The following is an 18,520-nucleotide window of genomic DNA, read 5'->3' as shown; positions in this document are numbered from 1 at the left end:
CTAGTTTGAATTCATGTTCCCTTGTCCAACTTGCTCTATTCAGCTTAAAGTAATATTCTGGATTTATCTTTTCCATTTCCTTGACTATCCTTTAAACTCTCAGATCATCTCTCCGATGCCTCCTTTCCAGATTGCTTAGTAACTGCTCACCGAGAAGTACGAAACAGAAACAGATTGATTTTCTTTATTGATTTTTGTTTAAACTGTGAGTGCTGGTGATGTCATCAGATAAAACTGATTGAGAAGCTACTGCACCCAATAGTGTAAGACAGAACAGCTTTTGTTAATAGTTTGGATGAGTTGTAATTTCCTCCAGTTAAACTTTGGGAAGTCCAAAACCAGTTATAACTTGTATTGAATAGAAATCGACAAAGCAATCTCAGTCAGGGATACACAAATGGCCTCAGCATTGATTAGCTAGGGTAGGGAAAATCAGGCAGGATTCCCACTCCTGGGGCTTGATTTTACACGTAAATTTTGGGGGTGGGGGGGCTGCGAAAATTGCAGAAATGTAGAGCGGGTTCGGAAGCCGGCTCCAACCCGCCGACTTCAGAGTTCCCCAAGGACGCAATTAAAGCCGGCGGGATGATAGTTAAAGAACCAAATGTACCTCATTGAGGTACTTAAGGCACTTTACTTGTGATATACTAGCTAGTTAGAACGATTTTTAACATATCTGGGCGGCTTTCCCACAGCTTCTGATTCACGCCTGGTGATCAGGCAAAAAGAAACAAAATAAATTAAATAAAAAACCACTGCACAAAGTTAAAACACAAAATCAACCTGCCTTTCCACCCTGCTCCGATGTTCGATGTCTCCCTCTCCAATCTCCCCCTCTTCACCCCCCTGATGTCCCCCCTTTACCCCTCTCTTCATCCCCCCGATGCCCCCCCGATCTTCCCCTCTTCATTCCCCGATGTTCGCCCGATCTCCCCCTCTTCACCCCCGATGTTCCACTTCACCCCCCACTGTCTCCCCCGATCTCCACCCCCCCCCCCCAATCTTCCGTTCTAGCTCTGGATGATGTCTTGCGCTCTCTCTTTCTCTCCCCCCACCTCATGTTGTAGCTCGTCGGCAGCCAGCCAATCAGGCTGGCTGCCGGGCGCGAAAACCGGAAAAACCTTTAATCACCATCAATTATGTTGCAATCGCGTCGGTAACGGTAAGTTTTGTTTATTCGGGTTTGCCATGCGCACCTTCACCTCCCCCCACCTCCGCTGCTAACCCACCACCATTTCAAAATTGAGCCCCTGATCTTTGAAAGTACTTTTTCGATGTTGTTTTAATTTTTTGTTCTCGTAGCATTTTTAGTTTTACTGGCATTGCCTGAGCAGAAGTTTGTCAATTCATAATTGGGGTGAAAGTCAATTTATGGACCGAAAAATCTGGGTGGGGTGTGTATAATGGGGTGAGTGTATAACAGGGTGGGGGGGGTATATATGACGAGGGGGGGCATGTAACAGGGGTTATGTAATGGGAGGGAGTAACAAGCGGGGTGTGTAATGGGTGGACGATTTGCTACCGTCCATTTTGTGGCCCCGCTGCAGTTGAATTTTATCCCCAATATTTCCTATATATCAAATGGAGCATTCGCTTTTGACTTCACATTAAAAAGCCTGTAGTCATTGGACAATGGTTGGAAGCCTGGATGATTGGTTACTTGAGTGAACTTTCCCGAGGGGAAAATACAGCCATCAGCCTGTAGCATGCTACACCTGCAGGAGTCACTGGCTTCAGGATAGGAGGGATTAAGGAGTCATAACTGGAAAAAAAACAAGAAAATAGGCAAAGGCCAGAGGGAAGGGTACTTATTCAGCTGGGGAATTGAAGCCACAAGAAATTCAAAAGGAATATGCAATTTCTTTTAAAAAGAAATAACCGATTCTAATTTTAAGAAGAAAGCCTCTTTCCAAACTGAACCAATAATTGTTTTTTTTAAGATTAGAATTAGTCCCTGGAAAGAAAATGCATTTATAATTCAGATCTAAAAAAAACTAGGTCACCTATGATATCATTGCACGGCAACACTGCCAAATTTAGAGGTAAACAATAAGCAATCTGTTCATAAGGCTTGTACAACGAACCTGGGTTCAATCCAAATTAAGTCTTGAAAGCTGAGCGTTTTATTGAATCAGATCAAAATGAAAAATTTAAAACACATCTGAAGTCTCATAACTAGCATTTAGCACTGAAGAATCCATAATTTAATGTGGCTACTGTTGGGATGGGAGAGTTACAGGCTAAGTATGGAAAAGGAAGGGAAGAAAGGAGGACCAGAAGGAAGAGAGATGGTTTACATAAAACAAAAAAGTGAATCCTATTAACTTTTTAGTAGTTTTATTGGCATCTTTTAAACACTAATCCTTATTAACATAATTCCAAAACATCAAATCATTTGCGATTTCTATAGAGCATGTTCCATTTTAGCATAACATAAATTAGCATAAAAATTGTGCTAACATATGATTCATTCTTCAATCTCTTTATGCATTTGATAACATTTATGCATCAGCATCTCATTTTACTAGGTTATTCTTTAATATGCATTTTGCTTTTTTTCCCCGTAATAATTTTAATAATGTCTGCTACATCTACTTAAGCAAATATCTGCAGAAGATTTCAAATAGTCTACAAAAAAAAAGTTACATTTAAATATAATGACAGAATTAATTTATTGCTCAAACCATAGAATGATTTAATTCCAGCCTTATTCAATATTACATCTTATGGTTAAAGTGCCTCTGCAACATCCCAGTACTTCATACTAAAAATTTAAAACATCTTATATCAGACCCTTAAGAACAAAGTAAACAGTATGGGGTCATTTGCACTTTGAAAGCACAAAATCAGAAATGTCTTGTTTCATATTTTTTGCCAATTTTTCATCACAGATGTTTTATCGTCTCCTTCTGAAGGGCAGCTTACTGGGATATGGTTCCAAGGGCACCAGTCATCCTCTACTTCTTTGCCCAAGTGATCATATTCACATACGAGCTTTGACAGTGAGTACCAGTAGGCCTGAACCTGTCCCCACCTGCCATTTACACAAGTGCACTTCACTCAGAGGTCACTGAATTTCTGATCATTTATCTCATTGCTATTTTTAAACCTTGCCTTGTGCAAAGTAACGTGAAGATAAGAATAGCATGATAAACAGATTAAAATAAAATGTTTTCCTTCATTAACAGAAGGGCTGAAAAAGCTGCACATTATTTCAAATTGATTTCATTTTAGTAAAATTTAATATTTGAAACTTTAAAAAAAAACTGCAGTTTACAGTTTGAAATGCTCAGTGACCTTAACTCAAGTCACACTCACAATAAATTGCATCAGACCTTGACCTTAACTGATTGACCGTTTCAAAGCCAGGTTAATTGTCTGCAATCCAACAGTACAAACCAGAACAAAATCTTATACAAACTAGTCACTTTAGGTGAAGCCTAAGTGAACTTTGCCCATAATGTGGAAACAGACCAATCAATAAACATGCAAAAATGATAGAAGGGAAATTTCTATCTAATGTGTGAACTTGAGCGTGTCTGGGACCAAATTAAACATCAGCTATTACGTATATTATGTCTTGGTTTTTTACTCAGTTTTTAAGGCATTACATTCTCAAAACAAAAGGTAAGATTATAGTTAATACAAGTTACTGTTCACTTTTACTGTGTCCAGTTAAGGGTCCTACAGTTAAACATTTATGTCTATAACTGTGCAACAGTACACACACACAAGGCAGACATCTATGCTTTTTTAATATTCCAGATGAAATTAATAACCGTCCAAAAGCAGATGGGAACAGGATAGTCCCAACTGTGTGGGAACCAAATTCTGTTTTGAATCCAAACTATTAAACCAGACAGCTGGCTTTTGGTTCCCACAATGTCAGCTTAATGTACAAATGGAAAATATTACAACATTTTATTCTATTATACTAGGAGGTATGTGCTAAATTGACACTCATAGCTGCGTAATTGAAGTGAAAATAATCCTAGAATAGACCCAAGTTTCACACTGGTTTGGTTGCTCTGCCTCTAGTGCAACTCACCAAATAGGTAGCTTGGTGTTAGAATTGGCACAGCTTCTCAGAAACCAAATGTATGTCATGGCATCACAACAAGCGTTTAAATCAATCTGTTTTCTTACCAGCGCAAGACCGCCATAGACCCCTTCAAACTGGTAGGTAGAGATCACTAAATTAACTGAATACGTGCATCGACAGGTGAAGCAGACTGAAGTGCTCTGGTTTCCTCTAAAACACAGCACCATTGTGCATGTATGTGGTATGTTGCATGTGTTTGTGCAGACAAATATCCAAGACACATCATGTACATACCTCCATTTCAGTGCATTCCAACTTTCAGAGGAATCGGGAGTGCCACTGGCTGGAGCAAGTATCATCCGGCCAGTGTGAGGGAAATAGTGTTTAATTATCCTCACCGACACTGACCCTCAAATGTTGACATTAGCTGTTCTGTCATAATCAAATAGGTAGGGAATCGCTAGGAAATTTGCACCTGGATTTTGTTTCAGGAACTTTTATAGCAAGAGTTTCAACTGTTGAAAAGTTTTAGGCTCCCTTGCATGTATAGACAATAGATCATCAGGGATCTCCTGGAAATAATTTAAGAGTGGTACAGTCCTATACCCTGTAATAATAGCTTGGCAGCAAGTTTGTGAAAATATAGTCATCTGATCAGGTATTCAGATATGTAGAACCAAAACTCCGAAATTGTCTTGACTAGATATTTTAAATCTAAAATGGAGGATCAACAATTGCCACATCAAGTGGTTACATGTTATGAACAAAATACAATGCCACCTATAGAAGCCTTGAACTCTTCCAGGGAACTTTGCCCCACTGGTTGAAAATCCATGCTTTTCAGAAACAAAGAAATTCATAATTTTTCTTTCTGAATATATCAATATTTAATGCATTTTGATATATAATGGGCCTGCTTTTCCTCTAGATGGGCCCCAAGGATAAGAATGGTTGCAACATGGTCCTATTAAGACCTGTACTGTGCTTTAGCACTCGCTTCCTTGAGGTAGCCCTAGAAGAAATTCAAGAAGTTTGGGCAGGTAAGAGGAGAAAGGAAATAAATTCTGCAACAGGAACAAAAACACATTTTCCTCCTCCCCTTCATTGGGTGAAGCAAAACTGTACTGGCGCAGTTTGCTCCCTTGAGCCACGGAAAATTCAGGTTCTATATTTTCAGACAAGAATCATTTCCTGCAGTTTTTTTAAAATAGTAATAACAAAAAGAAAATAGTTAAACAGCGGTGGTCAATAAATAACTGAGAAATCAGTCAATAAATGAATCAATAAAATTTAACCGAGAAATAAATATATCATCTAGTTGGAGAGGAATATTTCTGCTGCTCCCTGGAGGTATAGGGGAATGAAATGTTCTAGTTCTACATTCAGAGCCTCTTTTGGAGAGAGTTTTTATTCACATTGGTCTCCTAGGCCACCTCCGTTCTACCCTCAGATAAGGACACAGGGCTTCGCGAGAACATAAGAAATGCGCACAAATAAATTTCCACACCCACGTAAGATATTTTTATTTAGTTTGAGAAATCTGAATGAATCATTTCCCTGTTTGGTCTGTTCCTCTAGTGTTCAGTCTTGCGACCTGATAGATTTTTGTAAAGATGTTACAAGACATGTGCATGTTTTGTAAGGTGTAAAAGTGTTCAGCAGCCTGAGCTGAGATTTAAGTGTTACACTATAGGAATGAAGCCTGAACTCGGTTGGTTTGGCTCAGATTGAAAATTTGTTGCGCTTAGCTAAATTTGGATGCATCTGTCTCTTAGAAATGAGAAGGATACACACAAGGTCATCATCATTCACCCAAAAATAGGTTTTCCACTTCACCATGGTTTGATCCACAGCAGTAAGAATAGCACCTGAACTATATATGTATTATTTTTTTTTAAATGACAGTCAAATTTGTGGTGGGGTTTACTTTTTTTATTCCCAAACCTTTAATCAATTTTCTCCTCTCGCCTCTTGAAGGTGCGGAAAAGAAAATTGGGCGGAGAGTAAAAGAGGCTGTCGATGCGCTATCACCCGTTTTGCGCTACCACAAGATGAATTTAACCCCCAGTGAGTACTGAGTAACATGGAGTCTCAGATGAACAATATAATGGCAGTATTTCATGTGGCAAGATGTTAGGACTGAGTGCCTGAAAAGGTAGGCTCACCCAAGCAGCTATTTTCATCTACAGCCATAATTTAAATAACTTAATTTTACTTTGGCTGCATCCGAACATTTTAACACTACTGTACATCCTCTATCTGACAGTCTAATGCTCCACTACTGGCATTATTGCAAATCTGAAGAAATTGCAACTTTAATTAAATTAAAAATATCAATCTTGTAAGCCCTAAAGGTTAAATATTACATTTTACAACTACAGTTAAAGAGCAAAACCATTTTAATTTCAGAACTTTGTCTAATAGTTTCATTTTGTAAATTAGTACGAGACCTTTCAGTAAAATTCTAGATGCTGTCACACTTCAAGTAGAAGTCTAGTATCAATGGTGTACATTACATACTGACATCTGAGTAGCAGCACAATGCAGCTCATGTTCTTTGAATAATTTAAGAGCAATATCTCCTTTACAATGCAATTTTCTGGGGTTAGTTCTCTGATTTTAGCATTTTTAATGGCTTTTTTAATTGAATGCTAAGTGCTAAGATACTGTATCTTTTTGGTAAATATTAATTTAAGCACATCAGTAATGATTTGTCTACAGTACAAATGACAAACATTTCTAATATTTAGTCATTCTCTATTTAGTTGTGATGTAATATAATGGAATGGCATGTCCAGTCCAGTATTTGTTTAGATTAAAGCCCAATGAAACGAAACTAGATCTGTAGTAGTCAAAGATCCTGTTCAAACAGGGAGTCTATGAAAAGCATCAAGTTTTTGAATTATACTCTATAAATAATCCCCTATAGTCACTATATTCACTCTTAAGTTAATGCATCTCACTGGCATTTTTCAGTGTCAAAAACGTCGCCCCTCCTTTGTGCATTTCAAGTAGTTCATGTATTTTAGTTTCTTCCTTTCCCTAAGTCATGTTTAGGGTCAATGAATTATAGAAATTAAAAAATAATAATTTCTCATTTTCTATTTTCCCTGCAGAAATTTAAAGATTGCATCCTCTTAAACATTCCTCGCTGTGGAAAGGTTATACTATTCACCAAACACTGATGTAGACCAGCTAATGTTTAGAAGCATATTGATATGTGGTGAATAGCTGTATAGGGATCAGTGCTTGGCTAGTACAGTACCACTGAAAAATTTATACTGCCCTAGCTTGTGTGTTTTTTTTAAAAAAGTAGCTTCAAATTACTGAGATAGCTCATAAAGTATTGAAATTACACTGACCTATCCTTAACACAAATATTCCTACCATCGTGTGCTGGTACAATCCCTCTCCCGTGCTAAATTACTAGAGCTGTTTTTCTATTTGTTACAGGGAAAGGTGCTGCACCATTAGGGTTTGGTCACAATTATTACATTGTAGACCAAGTAATGAGCAATGTTATGGGAGGGAAATAAATGTTAGGCCCTGAGCTAGTATCATAATTAAGTTAAATATTTCAGTAAGCTTTAAAATCATGCAACTTTTCTATCAGATTTACTACATTGCATCCCAAAAAAAACTTTTAAATTGCTACTAGAAAATGGAAATTCTTCTTGAAGCTCTTTTGGGGATCTGGGAGTGACATTATCTCCCTGTGCAATCCTGAAGGAAGAGCAATATATCTTCTGCAGACTCCCAGGGAACCACTTGAGCTTGAATTGCAGATGGTTGCGTCATTTTGATCTCCGAGATCATCCTATCCAAGGGATAATTCTTCCTTGGAAAGATGACATCAGTTGACGTCAAGACTATGGAAGGGCAGAAGTCGTTGGTGCCATCCCCAATGTAGAAGACCTTCTCAAATTCAACTTCTTCTTCAGCACGTTCGACCAGGTGATCGTGTAGGATCTGTCTTTTGCACATATTGATGGGGCATTGCTGACACATGTGGGAATGGTAAGGGCTTATCACAAAGGCGCTTTTGTTATCAAAGCGTGAAGGATTTGTGTATATTTTCTGGAAGACCTTGGATAGGTCATTTGCTTCAAGAATGCTGTTGATAAAAAAGGTATTGGCATCGGAGACAATAATGCATTCAAATAAATCTGAAGACTTTCTAAGAAACTGAAACAGGGTTAACATCTCTTTAGTAAGTGGGGTTTCTGCTAGAACCTTTCTCATGTTTTCTTCCTTGACACCCTTTTCACACAGGTACTGGAATACCTTCCTCATATAATCATTCCAGTATCCTTCCTCGCGGGGCTGCAGCAACTCTTCCGGAAGACTTGGGTCTGGATTACATTTGAGGATGACATAATCACTGTTGTGTTGAATGATGGTTTCATCAAAATCAAATACAATCAGAGACTTGTTCATTATTACAACGCAGAACTCTCAGGACACAACTAAAATGCTTCTGCAAAACAAAAAACACATGTATTAAATATGTTAGAGAATATCAAAAATGTTATTCTCACAACTTGTCTCAGTGATGCTGGGTGATTGTATCCACATTATGACTCTAATTATTAATTTGAGTCCTTCCAAAGAAAGAAAGCAAAAACTTGCATTTATATAGTGCCGTTTACTCAGGATGTCCCAAAGTTCTTTGCAGACAATGATTTACTTTTGAAGTGCAATCACTGTTGTTTTGTAAGCAAACTTGGCAGTCAATTTGCACAAGCAATAACATTGACCAGTCAGTCTGTTTTGGTGGTGTTGGTTGAGGGATATATATTGTCCAGGACATTCATGCTCTCCAAATCGTGCCAAGGGATCTTTTAAGTCCAACCTGAACAAGGAGACTCGACCTTAGTTTAATGTCTCATCTGAAAGACGGATGATTCCAAAGCTTTCAAACTCCAACCACTTATCATATCAGATGGCTTTCAACAATTTTCAGCTGGTCTGGCAAATTGTGCAAGAAGCCATCAAAGATTTCTCTCCTAACATCCCTTCAACTGGTTGTATTAAAACTGTTTGCAGCAAGGAGAATACTTTAGAAAAGATGAAGCAGAAACAAAAGTGAACAAACACTGACTCATCTCAATTTATTGCCTTCCCCACCCCATCCATGGTTAAAAAAAAAATTCTATTTACCGCAAAAATATTTTTCAATTAGATTTTTATCTACATTATGACAGAATATTGTTGATAAGTTTCATCTGTAAACCTGCTGTGATATATGATCCAGTTTAAAACACAGTAAACATTACAATTTTTTTTAATAATCCAGAAGACAGAAAAAGACAATGAGTGTTTAACCCCAACAATTCAGAAAGCTTTTATAAGGATAACATTCTGCTTTTATAAGAATAACTTTTTATTATTTTTGTTTTTATTTTGACCATTTCCTATCAGCAGTGGGAGTAAATCCTATTTTCTGCTCCTCTGAATAATACTAGAACAAGCTACTAAAAGCACTTTGTAATTTACTGTTTAATCCAGTGTCACCATTCATTTCCAAGAAAATCAGGTGTTTAACAAGGAATAAACTTAGTCATTAAGAATCATAAGCTGAGTTAAGGGGATGCATTTCCCAGACTCTTTTCCTCTCCCAGTTACCCTAAGCTGAGAGGGACTTTACTGAATGACCAACTGATAAATAATAAACCTAACCTCAGCTGTAAGCAAATGGATTTGAGTGACAGTCTGTTCTGAATTCCATGACCTTCAACTTGAAACTGCAGTTCTATAAAGTATCAGGATACCAGAGTGATCCTCAGTTATTGGAGAGCTCTGCCTTCCAATTAAATCCATGGAAATTAAACTATGTTGGTTTGATCTGATGAGCCCAGTGCAGTATTACCAACAGTCAAAATTTTCTTTTAATGTATTTGCACTTCAGCTTGATCCCCTTTATGTGGAAAGGATGGGAGGGGAATACTCTCTCCCCCTTTATTAAACAAAAAAACCCATAATTATAATCTCCTCCCTGTTTAATCCATCCTTCCCCCCCCCTTATTTTAGATCTATATTTATTTACCCTTCTAACCTCCTTCCCCTCCCTGTGGTTCACATACTGCTAGTTGGCAGAAGTGGGTGGAAAGTGCTTTGCTCCTGGTGCAATGCTACTGTTATATATCAGCAGTGGAAGGTGCATGTGAACAAAACAAGCCAAGATTTTCTTCGATTTTTCCTCCCTCACACTGGGGAAGGGGTCAAACTTTACTTAGCATCTACCTCTAATGATATGGTGGGGGAGGGGGAAAAGAGATTTCCACTGTTTACTAATTATTGCAAAATCATACACAGTATTACAATTTCACCATAAATATCTTAACAACGGTAATCTCTCCCTACGCATGGTTAAGTTCTCAGTTGTGGCTCTCTCATTAGAGATGTCAACCTTTATCTCACCGCTCCATGGCATAACTCATTACTGCATTGAACATGGTAGTGATTTTCCTCCAATTATACAACCTCCTCAACTTTACCTATTTCTCAAGCCAAATGTAGATGAAGAAAGCCTTTCAGCCCATCATTGCTCATCCACCCAGAAGAAACCCCACAGGCCCTCAATCACAATATCCAGCTGTTTCTTAAATGATTCCAAGATTTTTGCCTGTTTCACAATGATTGAACAAGTTAAAACCATATTTCTATTATATGGGAATATGGAATTTTTAAATCAATAATTTGAGATCATATTAAACAGCAACAACTTGCATTTATATAGCACCTTGAACTTAGTAAAACGTCCCAAGGTGCTTCATGGACCGTTAGCAAACAAAATTTGACACTGAGCCACATAAGGAAGTATTAGGACAGGTGACCAAAAGCTTGGTCAAAGAGGTAGGTTTTTAGGAGTGTCTTAAAGGAGGAGAGGGGCACAGAGTTTTGGGGAGGGAATTCCAGAGCTTAGGGCCTAAGCAACTGAAGGCACGGCCGCCAATGATGGAGCGATTAAAATCGGGGATGCGCAAGAGGCAAGAATTGGAGGAGCACAGAGATCTCGGAGGGTTGTAGGGCTGGAGGAGGTTACAGAGATAAGGAAGGGTGAGGCCGTGGAGGAATTTGAAAACAAGGATGAGAATTTTAAAATCGAGGCTTTCCCGGACCGGGAGCCAATGTAGGTCAGAGCGCACAGGGATGGTGGGAGAACTTGGTGCGAGTTAGGATACGGGCAGCAGAGTTTTGGATGAGCTCAAGTTTATGGAGGGTAGACGGTGGGAGGCCAGCCAGGAGAGCATAGGAAGTTAACAAAGGCATGGATGAGGGTTTCAGCAGCGGATAAGCCTAGGCAGGGGTGGAGATGGACGTTGTTACGGAGGTGGAAGTAGGTGGTCTTGGTGATGGAGCAGATATGTGGTTCCACAATTCTATCTGTTTTTGTAGGAATCAGCAATCGGTGGCCTTGCACGTAATATGCTAAATGTAGATATATTTTAAAATTTGCCTATGAACAATGCCATGGGAGGTCATCTAGTTCTTATTGGGGAGGGATGGGGGAAGTGTGCTACTTCATAGGATCAGTTTAAACTGTGTTAACTATTTCTGAGCTGTATTCTTACCCAGGATTATAACAAATCCACAAGTAGTTTTGTAGAGGTAAATATTTTACCAAGAAAGAGAAAAATAAGAACATAAGAAATAGGAGCAGGAGTAGGCCATGCGGCCCCTCGAGCCTGCTGCGCCATTCAATAGGATCATGGCTGATCTTTGACCTCAACTCCACTTTCTCACCCGATCCCCATATCCCTTGAATCCCTTAGAGTCCAAAAATTTATCAATCACAGCCTTGAATATACTCAATGACTGCGCTGTGAGGTAGAGAATTCCAAAGATTCACAACCCTCTGAGTGGAAGACATTTTTCCTTATCTTGGTCCTAAATAGCCAACCCCTTATTTTGAGACCATGACTTCTAGTTCTAGACTCTCCAGCCAGGGGAAACAGCCTCTCAGCATCTACCCTGTCAAGCCCTCTCAGAATCTTATGTTTCAATGAGATCACCTCTCATTCTTCTAAACTTCCGAAAGTATAGGCCCATTCTACTCAACCTCTCCTCATAGGACAACCCTCTCATAGAATCAATCCAGTGAACCTTCATTGCATCCCCTCTAAGGCAAGTATATCCTTCCTTAGGTAAGGAAACCAAAACTGTACATAGTCTCCAGGTGTGGTCTCACCAGAGCCCTATATAATTGCAGCAAGACTTCCTTACTCTTACACTCCAACTCCTTGCAATAAAGGCTAACATACCATTTGCCTTCCTAATTGCTTACTGTACCTGCATGTTAACTTTCTGTGATTCATGTACAAGGACATGATCCTAATCCCTCTGACTACCAACATTTCTTAGTCTCTCACCTTTCAAAAAAAATATTCTGCTTTTCTATTCTTCCTACCAAAGTGAATAGCAGGGTTACATTTGCTACCTTCCAATTCACGGGGGCTGTTCTAGAATCTAGGGAATTCTGGAAGATAAAAGCCAATGCATCCACTAACTCTGCAGCCTCCTCTTTTAAAACCCTAGGATGTAGGCCATCAGGTCCAAGGGATTTGTCAGCTTTTAGTCCCATTAATTTCTCCAGTACTTTTCTTTGCTAATCTTAATTGCTTTACGTTCCACTTTATCCTTAACTTGGCAAGACTGCATACTCCTACATTTGTTATTCCTTAATTAATCCTTTCATGCCAATGTGATAAGGAATTTTGATCTTCTAAGGGAATCCAGAGCTTTTCATGGAAGGAAAAAAGTTGATTTGAAGAGTCACAAATGAAAGAGAGTTTGTAGTCAGGCAGCTGGCGCCTGTGTCATACTAGGTTGTTGCTTATCATTCAAATCCTGAGCCCACTTCACAAGACGAGTGTGTCATCTGATAGAGGGCAATGTTATAATTTGGGCCATCTCATAACACTTTTTAGTCATGATCACTGCAAGAGGCAGCTTCCACAAACACCCTTGCTTTTTATGAATCTAAACCTAACATTATGGATATAGTCAATGGGATGTGTGGATCAAAGGATAGATCATTAGTGATCTATCCTTTGATTTCTGGGTTATATTTCAAATTGCATGAGATGCACAACATTTCCTCCTGATCTCTTGGATAAGTAGAAAAACACCAGATGACAGACCATGTACTTCAGGCTAAACTATGAATTATACATCATGAGAAAGAAATATACAGGGATGTAAAATTATACAGAAATTTCAGTGGTACATCAAACTGTTTGAGTCCAAATTGTTTCGGGCTTCTTAATCCTTCTTCAAATTCATTTACAGTCATGTCCTTAATGAAGTTTTAGTTAAGTACATTCCTTTTGGACTTGTGGAGTTGAGTCTGTCCACAATGAAGTAGAAATATGCTTGATTTGACTGGTGAAGAATGCACATTGGCAGAGGTCAAAGGCCGTTACACACGCATACACACCTTACAGGAAGCAGTTAACAGAAGCCAGTTTGAATTTACAAAACTTGGCCTGACTAAAATGAGAGAAAAAAAATTACATTTTCCAAAACACCAACTGAAAGAGATAGGTGTTCCAAAGTTTTTATTACATAGAATTTACAGCACAGAAACAGGTCATTTGCCCCAACTGGTCTATGCCGGTGTTTATGCTCCACACGAGCCTCCTCCCACCCTACTTCATCTAACACTGTTCCTTTCTCCCTCATGTACTTATCCAGCTTCCCCTTAAATGCATCTATGCTCTTCGCCTCAACTACTCCATTATTGCAGTGATACAGGTATGTTTACCCAAGAGACAATTTAATTCATCTATACCACCACAACAACAACAACAACAACAACAACAACTTGCATTTATATGGCGCCTTTAATGTAGTAAAATGTTCCAAGGCGCTTCACAGGAATGCTATCAGACAAAATCTGACACCGAGCCACATAAAGAGATATGAGGAGAGGTGACCAAAAACTTGGTAAAAGATTTAAGGAGTGTCTTAAAAGGAGGAGAGAGGAGGAAAGGTTTAGAGAGGGAATTCCGTGCTTAAGGCCTAGGCAGCTGAAGGCATGGTTGCCAATGGTGAGGCGATGAAAATCGGGGATGCACAAGAGGCCAGAATTGGAGGAGTGCAGAGATCTGGGAGGGTTGTAGGGCTGGAGGAGGCTACAGAGATAGGGAGGGATTTGAACACAAAGATGAGAACTTTAAATTTTGAGGCGTTGCTGGACCGGGAGCCAATGTAGGTGAACAAGGCATCATTTTCTACAATGGTGAAATCTATCTGGATGGGATTCATTGTCGACTTCCTGTGTCTCAGGGTTCAAAGAACTTTTTGTGCTTTTATTCCTATAATCTCTTGGAATGAAAATGTGACTGATAATGCCAGTGAAACAGTTCTGGGCTGGCGAGCACTTTTTTTGGAGACTGTATGTATTTGTTGGTTTGTTACATTGGCAGTAAACTGATCAAACCTTTTTAAATTTAAATGCTTGTGTATCATTATAATGTCAAAATTTGAGGGCGAGCAATGTCATCGGAAGGCCATGGATGGTGAAGTAGCCAACAGAAATTTGCAGCTCACTCTATTCGTGGTATGAGTGGGAGGGTATCTCTATAAAAAGAACAGGCAAGAGAGGAGATTACAATGTTGGAATATGCTCATTGAAGGAATATGTGCAACCAGATCAGATGTAAAAACGATGAGGTAGCTTATGCAGAAACTACAACCCTAGCATGCCTCAAAGCTGCAAAAAGACTGTACAGACAAACAAGAAATGTTTTAAACCTTTATTTCAAAAGGTGTATTTTTCTAATGAAGATTAATGGAGTTCTATGTGAAAACCAAATATACATAACTGGGATCTTTAAATATTTGGCAGTTTAAGGTTTTGTATTTATTCATGGGGAGTTTATAAAATGACCTATTTTACCATCACAGGAATTCTCCGAGGTTTTGATTAGTTCTTGAAGTAAAAGGGCAAAGAGGGAACCAGAAAACTCCTGTTGTGAAGCCAAATGACACAAACTATACATAGATTATTGATTTGTGAAATAACGGCAGCTTCTTAAAAGGAAAGTGACACCAAAAGTGGAATTGCGCTATCTTCTGATCTCCGATGGGTGGGCCATTTATGTTCAGGAGTGCTGCCAACAGTGTTAAGAACTGTGCATTTGCACTTCAGCTTCACATTGACAATTTAAAAAAACTTGCGTGTCACACATGGACCTTAAACTCCATAAAGGAAAGACTCAAGGTCAGCATTAACAATTAAAACACTCACATAGCACATATCACGGTATTTCAGCCCACTTGTTTTCTTCACTCACCTCTCTCCATTTCATCATACTGGGACAGGAGGTTAGCAGTTCTTAATGTGGACATTTAAAAAAAAATATTCAGATATACTTCATTCTACACAAAGCTTCAATTCTCTTCCCCACTTCTCAAGAATCATCCAAATAAATAGCACTTGACTTCAGAAAGTTTCAGGCTTGGAGTTATTAAGTCTGGAACACTACAGTCCATTATCAGCAACAAGTCAAACTTCTCAGGCTATAATCACTTTGACCTCAATCAATTAAAAAACATCACCTGGTTTCACTCATCCTTTTCCTTGCGACCTCTATTGAAATCACTCCTCTCTCAGTGTGGCAACCTGCCAATAACCATACCCTGACACTAGTCCTGTTTATAAAGTGCCAGTGCTGTTCCTCAATAAGCACTGATCCTGAATCTATAGAAAATGACATTTCCCATGATATGACTGCAAGCAGCTATCTAGAGAGCCACACAAACTGTTTATGTTACTCAACAAGCCACATGTGAGAACAGAACAGAACAGCTTGCAAGCTACGGGATGGCAACCACGCTGAATTCAGGCCTTGGTGCTTAAAAAGAGAAAGTAAGCATTTATTTATTGTGAAAGAACTCATTTAGGTAGAAGGAAGAAGGCGGCTACTTATTCCTTGAAAGGTCAGAAACTAAATGGGGTAGAGGAGCAAAGAGATTTGGGAATACAGATACATAAATTGCTAAAAGAAGCAACAAAGTTGATAAAGCGATAAAGAGTGTAAACAAAATCCTGGAGTTCATTTCCAGAAGAATAAAATGCAAAAGCAGGGAGGTAATGTTAAGTTTATTTAGAACCTTAGTTAGAACACACTTGGAGTACGGTTTGCAGTTGTTGTCTCCATTCTACAAAAAGGATATTGAAGCACTAGAGAAAATGCAGAAAAAATTTACAAGGATGTTATCAGAATCAGGAAAGATTAAGCCGGTTGGAACTCTTTTGTCTGGGAAAGAGAAGACTAGGAGGAGACCCGATAGAGATCTTTAAATTTATGAAGGGGTTCAATAGGGTGGATGTGAAAAAGGGAACATAATTAGAAGATAGCCACTAACAGATCAAATAAGGAATTTAGGAGGTATTTCTTCATACAGAGAGTGGTGAGAATGTAATTCGCTGCTACATGGAGTGGTTGAAGCAGATAGCATTTAAGGGGAGGCTTGATGCATACAGGGGGCAGGGTGGGAAGTGGTAATTAGACCAGTTGGGCCAAATGACCTGTTTCTATGCTGTCAATTCTATGTAATTCTACTTGACAAACATCCCATAATTCTACATTTCAATATAATGTAAAGTTTACAAATCACTTTTCAACAAGTTATATGAGACAAAGAAATATACAACTATCTCTGTATATCTAAAATATAATGATTCATGTTAAAAGTTAGGATTAATTTTCTGGAATTCTCCCCTCCTGATCACAGCACTAACTTGCACATTTTAAGTTCTTTATTTGTTTTAATAGTTGGAACAAAAACATTTTGCTTATCCTTAGTGCTGGAGTAAAATCTAAGGTTCTAATTAGATAGCTAGCATAACAGCACTTCACACTGCCCAACATAATTCTCAGCCATTAATAACCTTTTTGCATCTGCCATGCCAGTACATAATGTTCTGACGATCAGCAGAAAAAGAGAAAAAAAAAGTAAAAATAATTTTAAAATACTACTGTACACACCCAAAAACAGAGGTAAAATAGTCCAGTCCAATAGAGTAAATGCATTATAGAGTCATAGAGTCATACAGCACGGATAGAGGCCCTTCGGCCCATCGTGTCCGCGCCGGCCATCAGCCCTGTCTACTCTAATCCCATATTCCAGCATTTGGTCCGTAGCCTTGTATGCTATGGCATTTCAAGTGCTCATCCAAATGCTTCTTGAATGTTGTGAGGGTTCCTGCCTCCACAAACCTTTCAGGCAGTGAGTTCCAGACTCCAACCACCCTCTGGGTGAAAAAGTTCTTTCTCAAATCCCCTCTAAACCTCCTGCCTTTTACCTTGAATCTATGTCCCCTTGTTATAGTACCCTCAACGAAGGGAAAAAGCTCCTTAGTATCCATCCTATCTGTGCCCCTCATAATTTTGTACACCTCAATCATGTCCCCCCTCAGCCTCCTCTGCTCCAAGGAAAACAAACCCAATCTTCCCAGTCTCTCTTCATAGCTGAAGCGCTCCAGCCCTGGTAACATCCTGGTGAATCTCCTCTGCACCCTCTCCAAAGCGATCACATCCTTCCTGTAGTGTGGCGACCAGAACTGCACACAGTACTCCAGCTGTGGCCTAACCAGTGTTTTATACAGCTCCATCATAACCTCCTTGCTCTTATATTCTATGCCTCGGCTAATAAAGGCAAGTATCCCATATGCCTTCTTTACCACCTTATCTACCTGTTCCGCCGCCTTCAGGGATCTGTGAACTTGCACACCAAGATCCCTCTGACCCTCTGTCTTGCCTAGGGTCCTCCCATTCATTGTGTATTCCCTTGCCTTGTTAGTCCCTCCAAAGTGCATCACCTCGCACTTTTCCGGGTTAAATTCCATTTGCCACTGTTCCGCCCATCTGACCAACCCATCTATATTGTCCTGCAGACTGAGGCTATCCTCCTCGCTATTTACCACCCTACCAATTATAGATTCTAATCTAAAATAAGGGACTTTTAGATAATTAAAGGACTTAGTTTTTTTTCTCCATTCAACATAGAACTGAACAAAACTGTATGTGTTAGCATTATCAGAAATCTCAGTACAAGTTGTAAAACTGCCAACAAAGGGTTATTAAGAATACAAAAATAGGATTATACTGGCAGGAACCGTAACAGAATAAATAAGCTTTGTAATATATTTCAAGGCCTAATGTATACTAAGTGCATCATTATTTAATTAAGCAGATAAGTTATTTGGGAGTAAAGTGCTGGGTTTGTCAGGATTCAGGGGATTGGGAGTAATTAAGAATGAAGGGGAAGAAGGCAATTGTGGGGAGAGGAATAGTGAGTGGTTTGGCGAGAGCAGTTGAGGAACGATGGGGGCTAAATTGAGCCGTGTAGTGCCCGTTTTGTAGGTGCTACGTGGACACCTAAGCTCCGAAAATGGCGTCCAAGATGCGTGTGCACACTTCTGGCATGATGTGTGCAGGACGCCATATTGGTAAAGGTGGTTGCACC

General features: G+C 39.2%; 1 protein-coding gene across 1 annotated transcript in view; it reads right to left on the bottom strand.

The window, feature by feature from the left end:
• Nucleotides 1–2,327: 2,327 nt before the first annotated feature.
• The window catches only part of LOC137299984 (phosphoethanolamine/phosphocholine phosphatase-like), a 32,310-nt gene continuing 16,117 nt past the window's right edge, over nucleotides 2,328–18,520 (bottom strand). The window contains exon 2 of the mRNA XM_067969038.1: nucleotides 2,328–8,519. Within this exon, the coding sequence (XP_067825139.1) occupies nucleotides 7,748–8,479 (732 nt within the window). The 5' untranslated portion in view covers nucleotides 8,480–8,519 and the 3' untranslated portion in view covers nucleotides 2,328–7,747. The remainder of the gene's footprint in view (nucleotides 8,520–18,520) is intronic.

Source organism: Heptranchias perlo, chromosome 30 (assembly GCF_035084215.1).
Source record: "Heptranchias perlo isolate sHepPer1 chromosome 30, sHepPer1.hap1, whole genome shotgun sequence".
Classification (NCBI taxonomy): Eukaryota; Metazoa; Chordata; class Chondrichthyes; order Hexanchiformes; family Hexanchidae; genus Heptranchias; species Heptranchias perlo.
The sequence above is the reverse complement of the archived record's forward strand: the minus strand, read 5'-3'. Positions and strand labels throughout refer to the sequence as shown.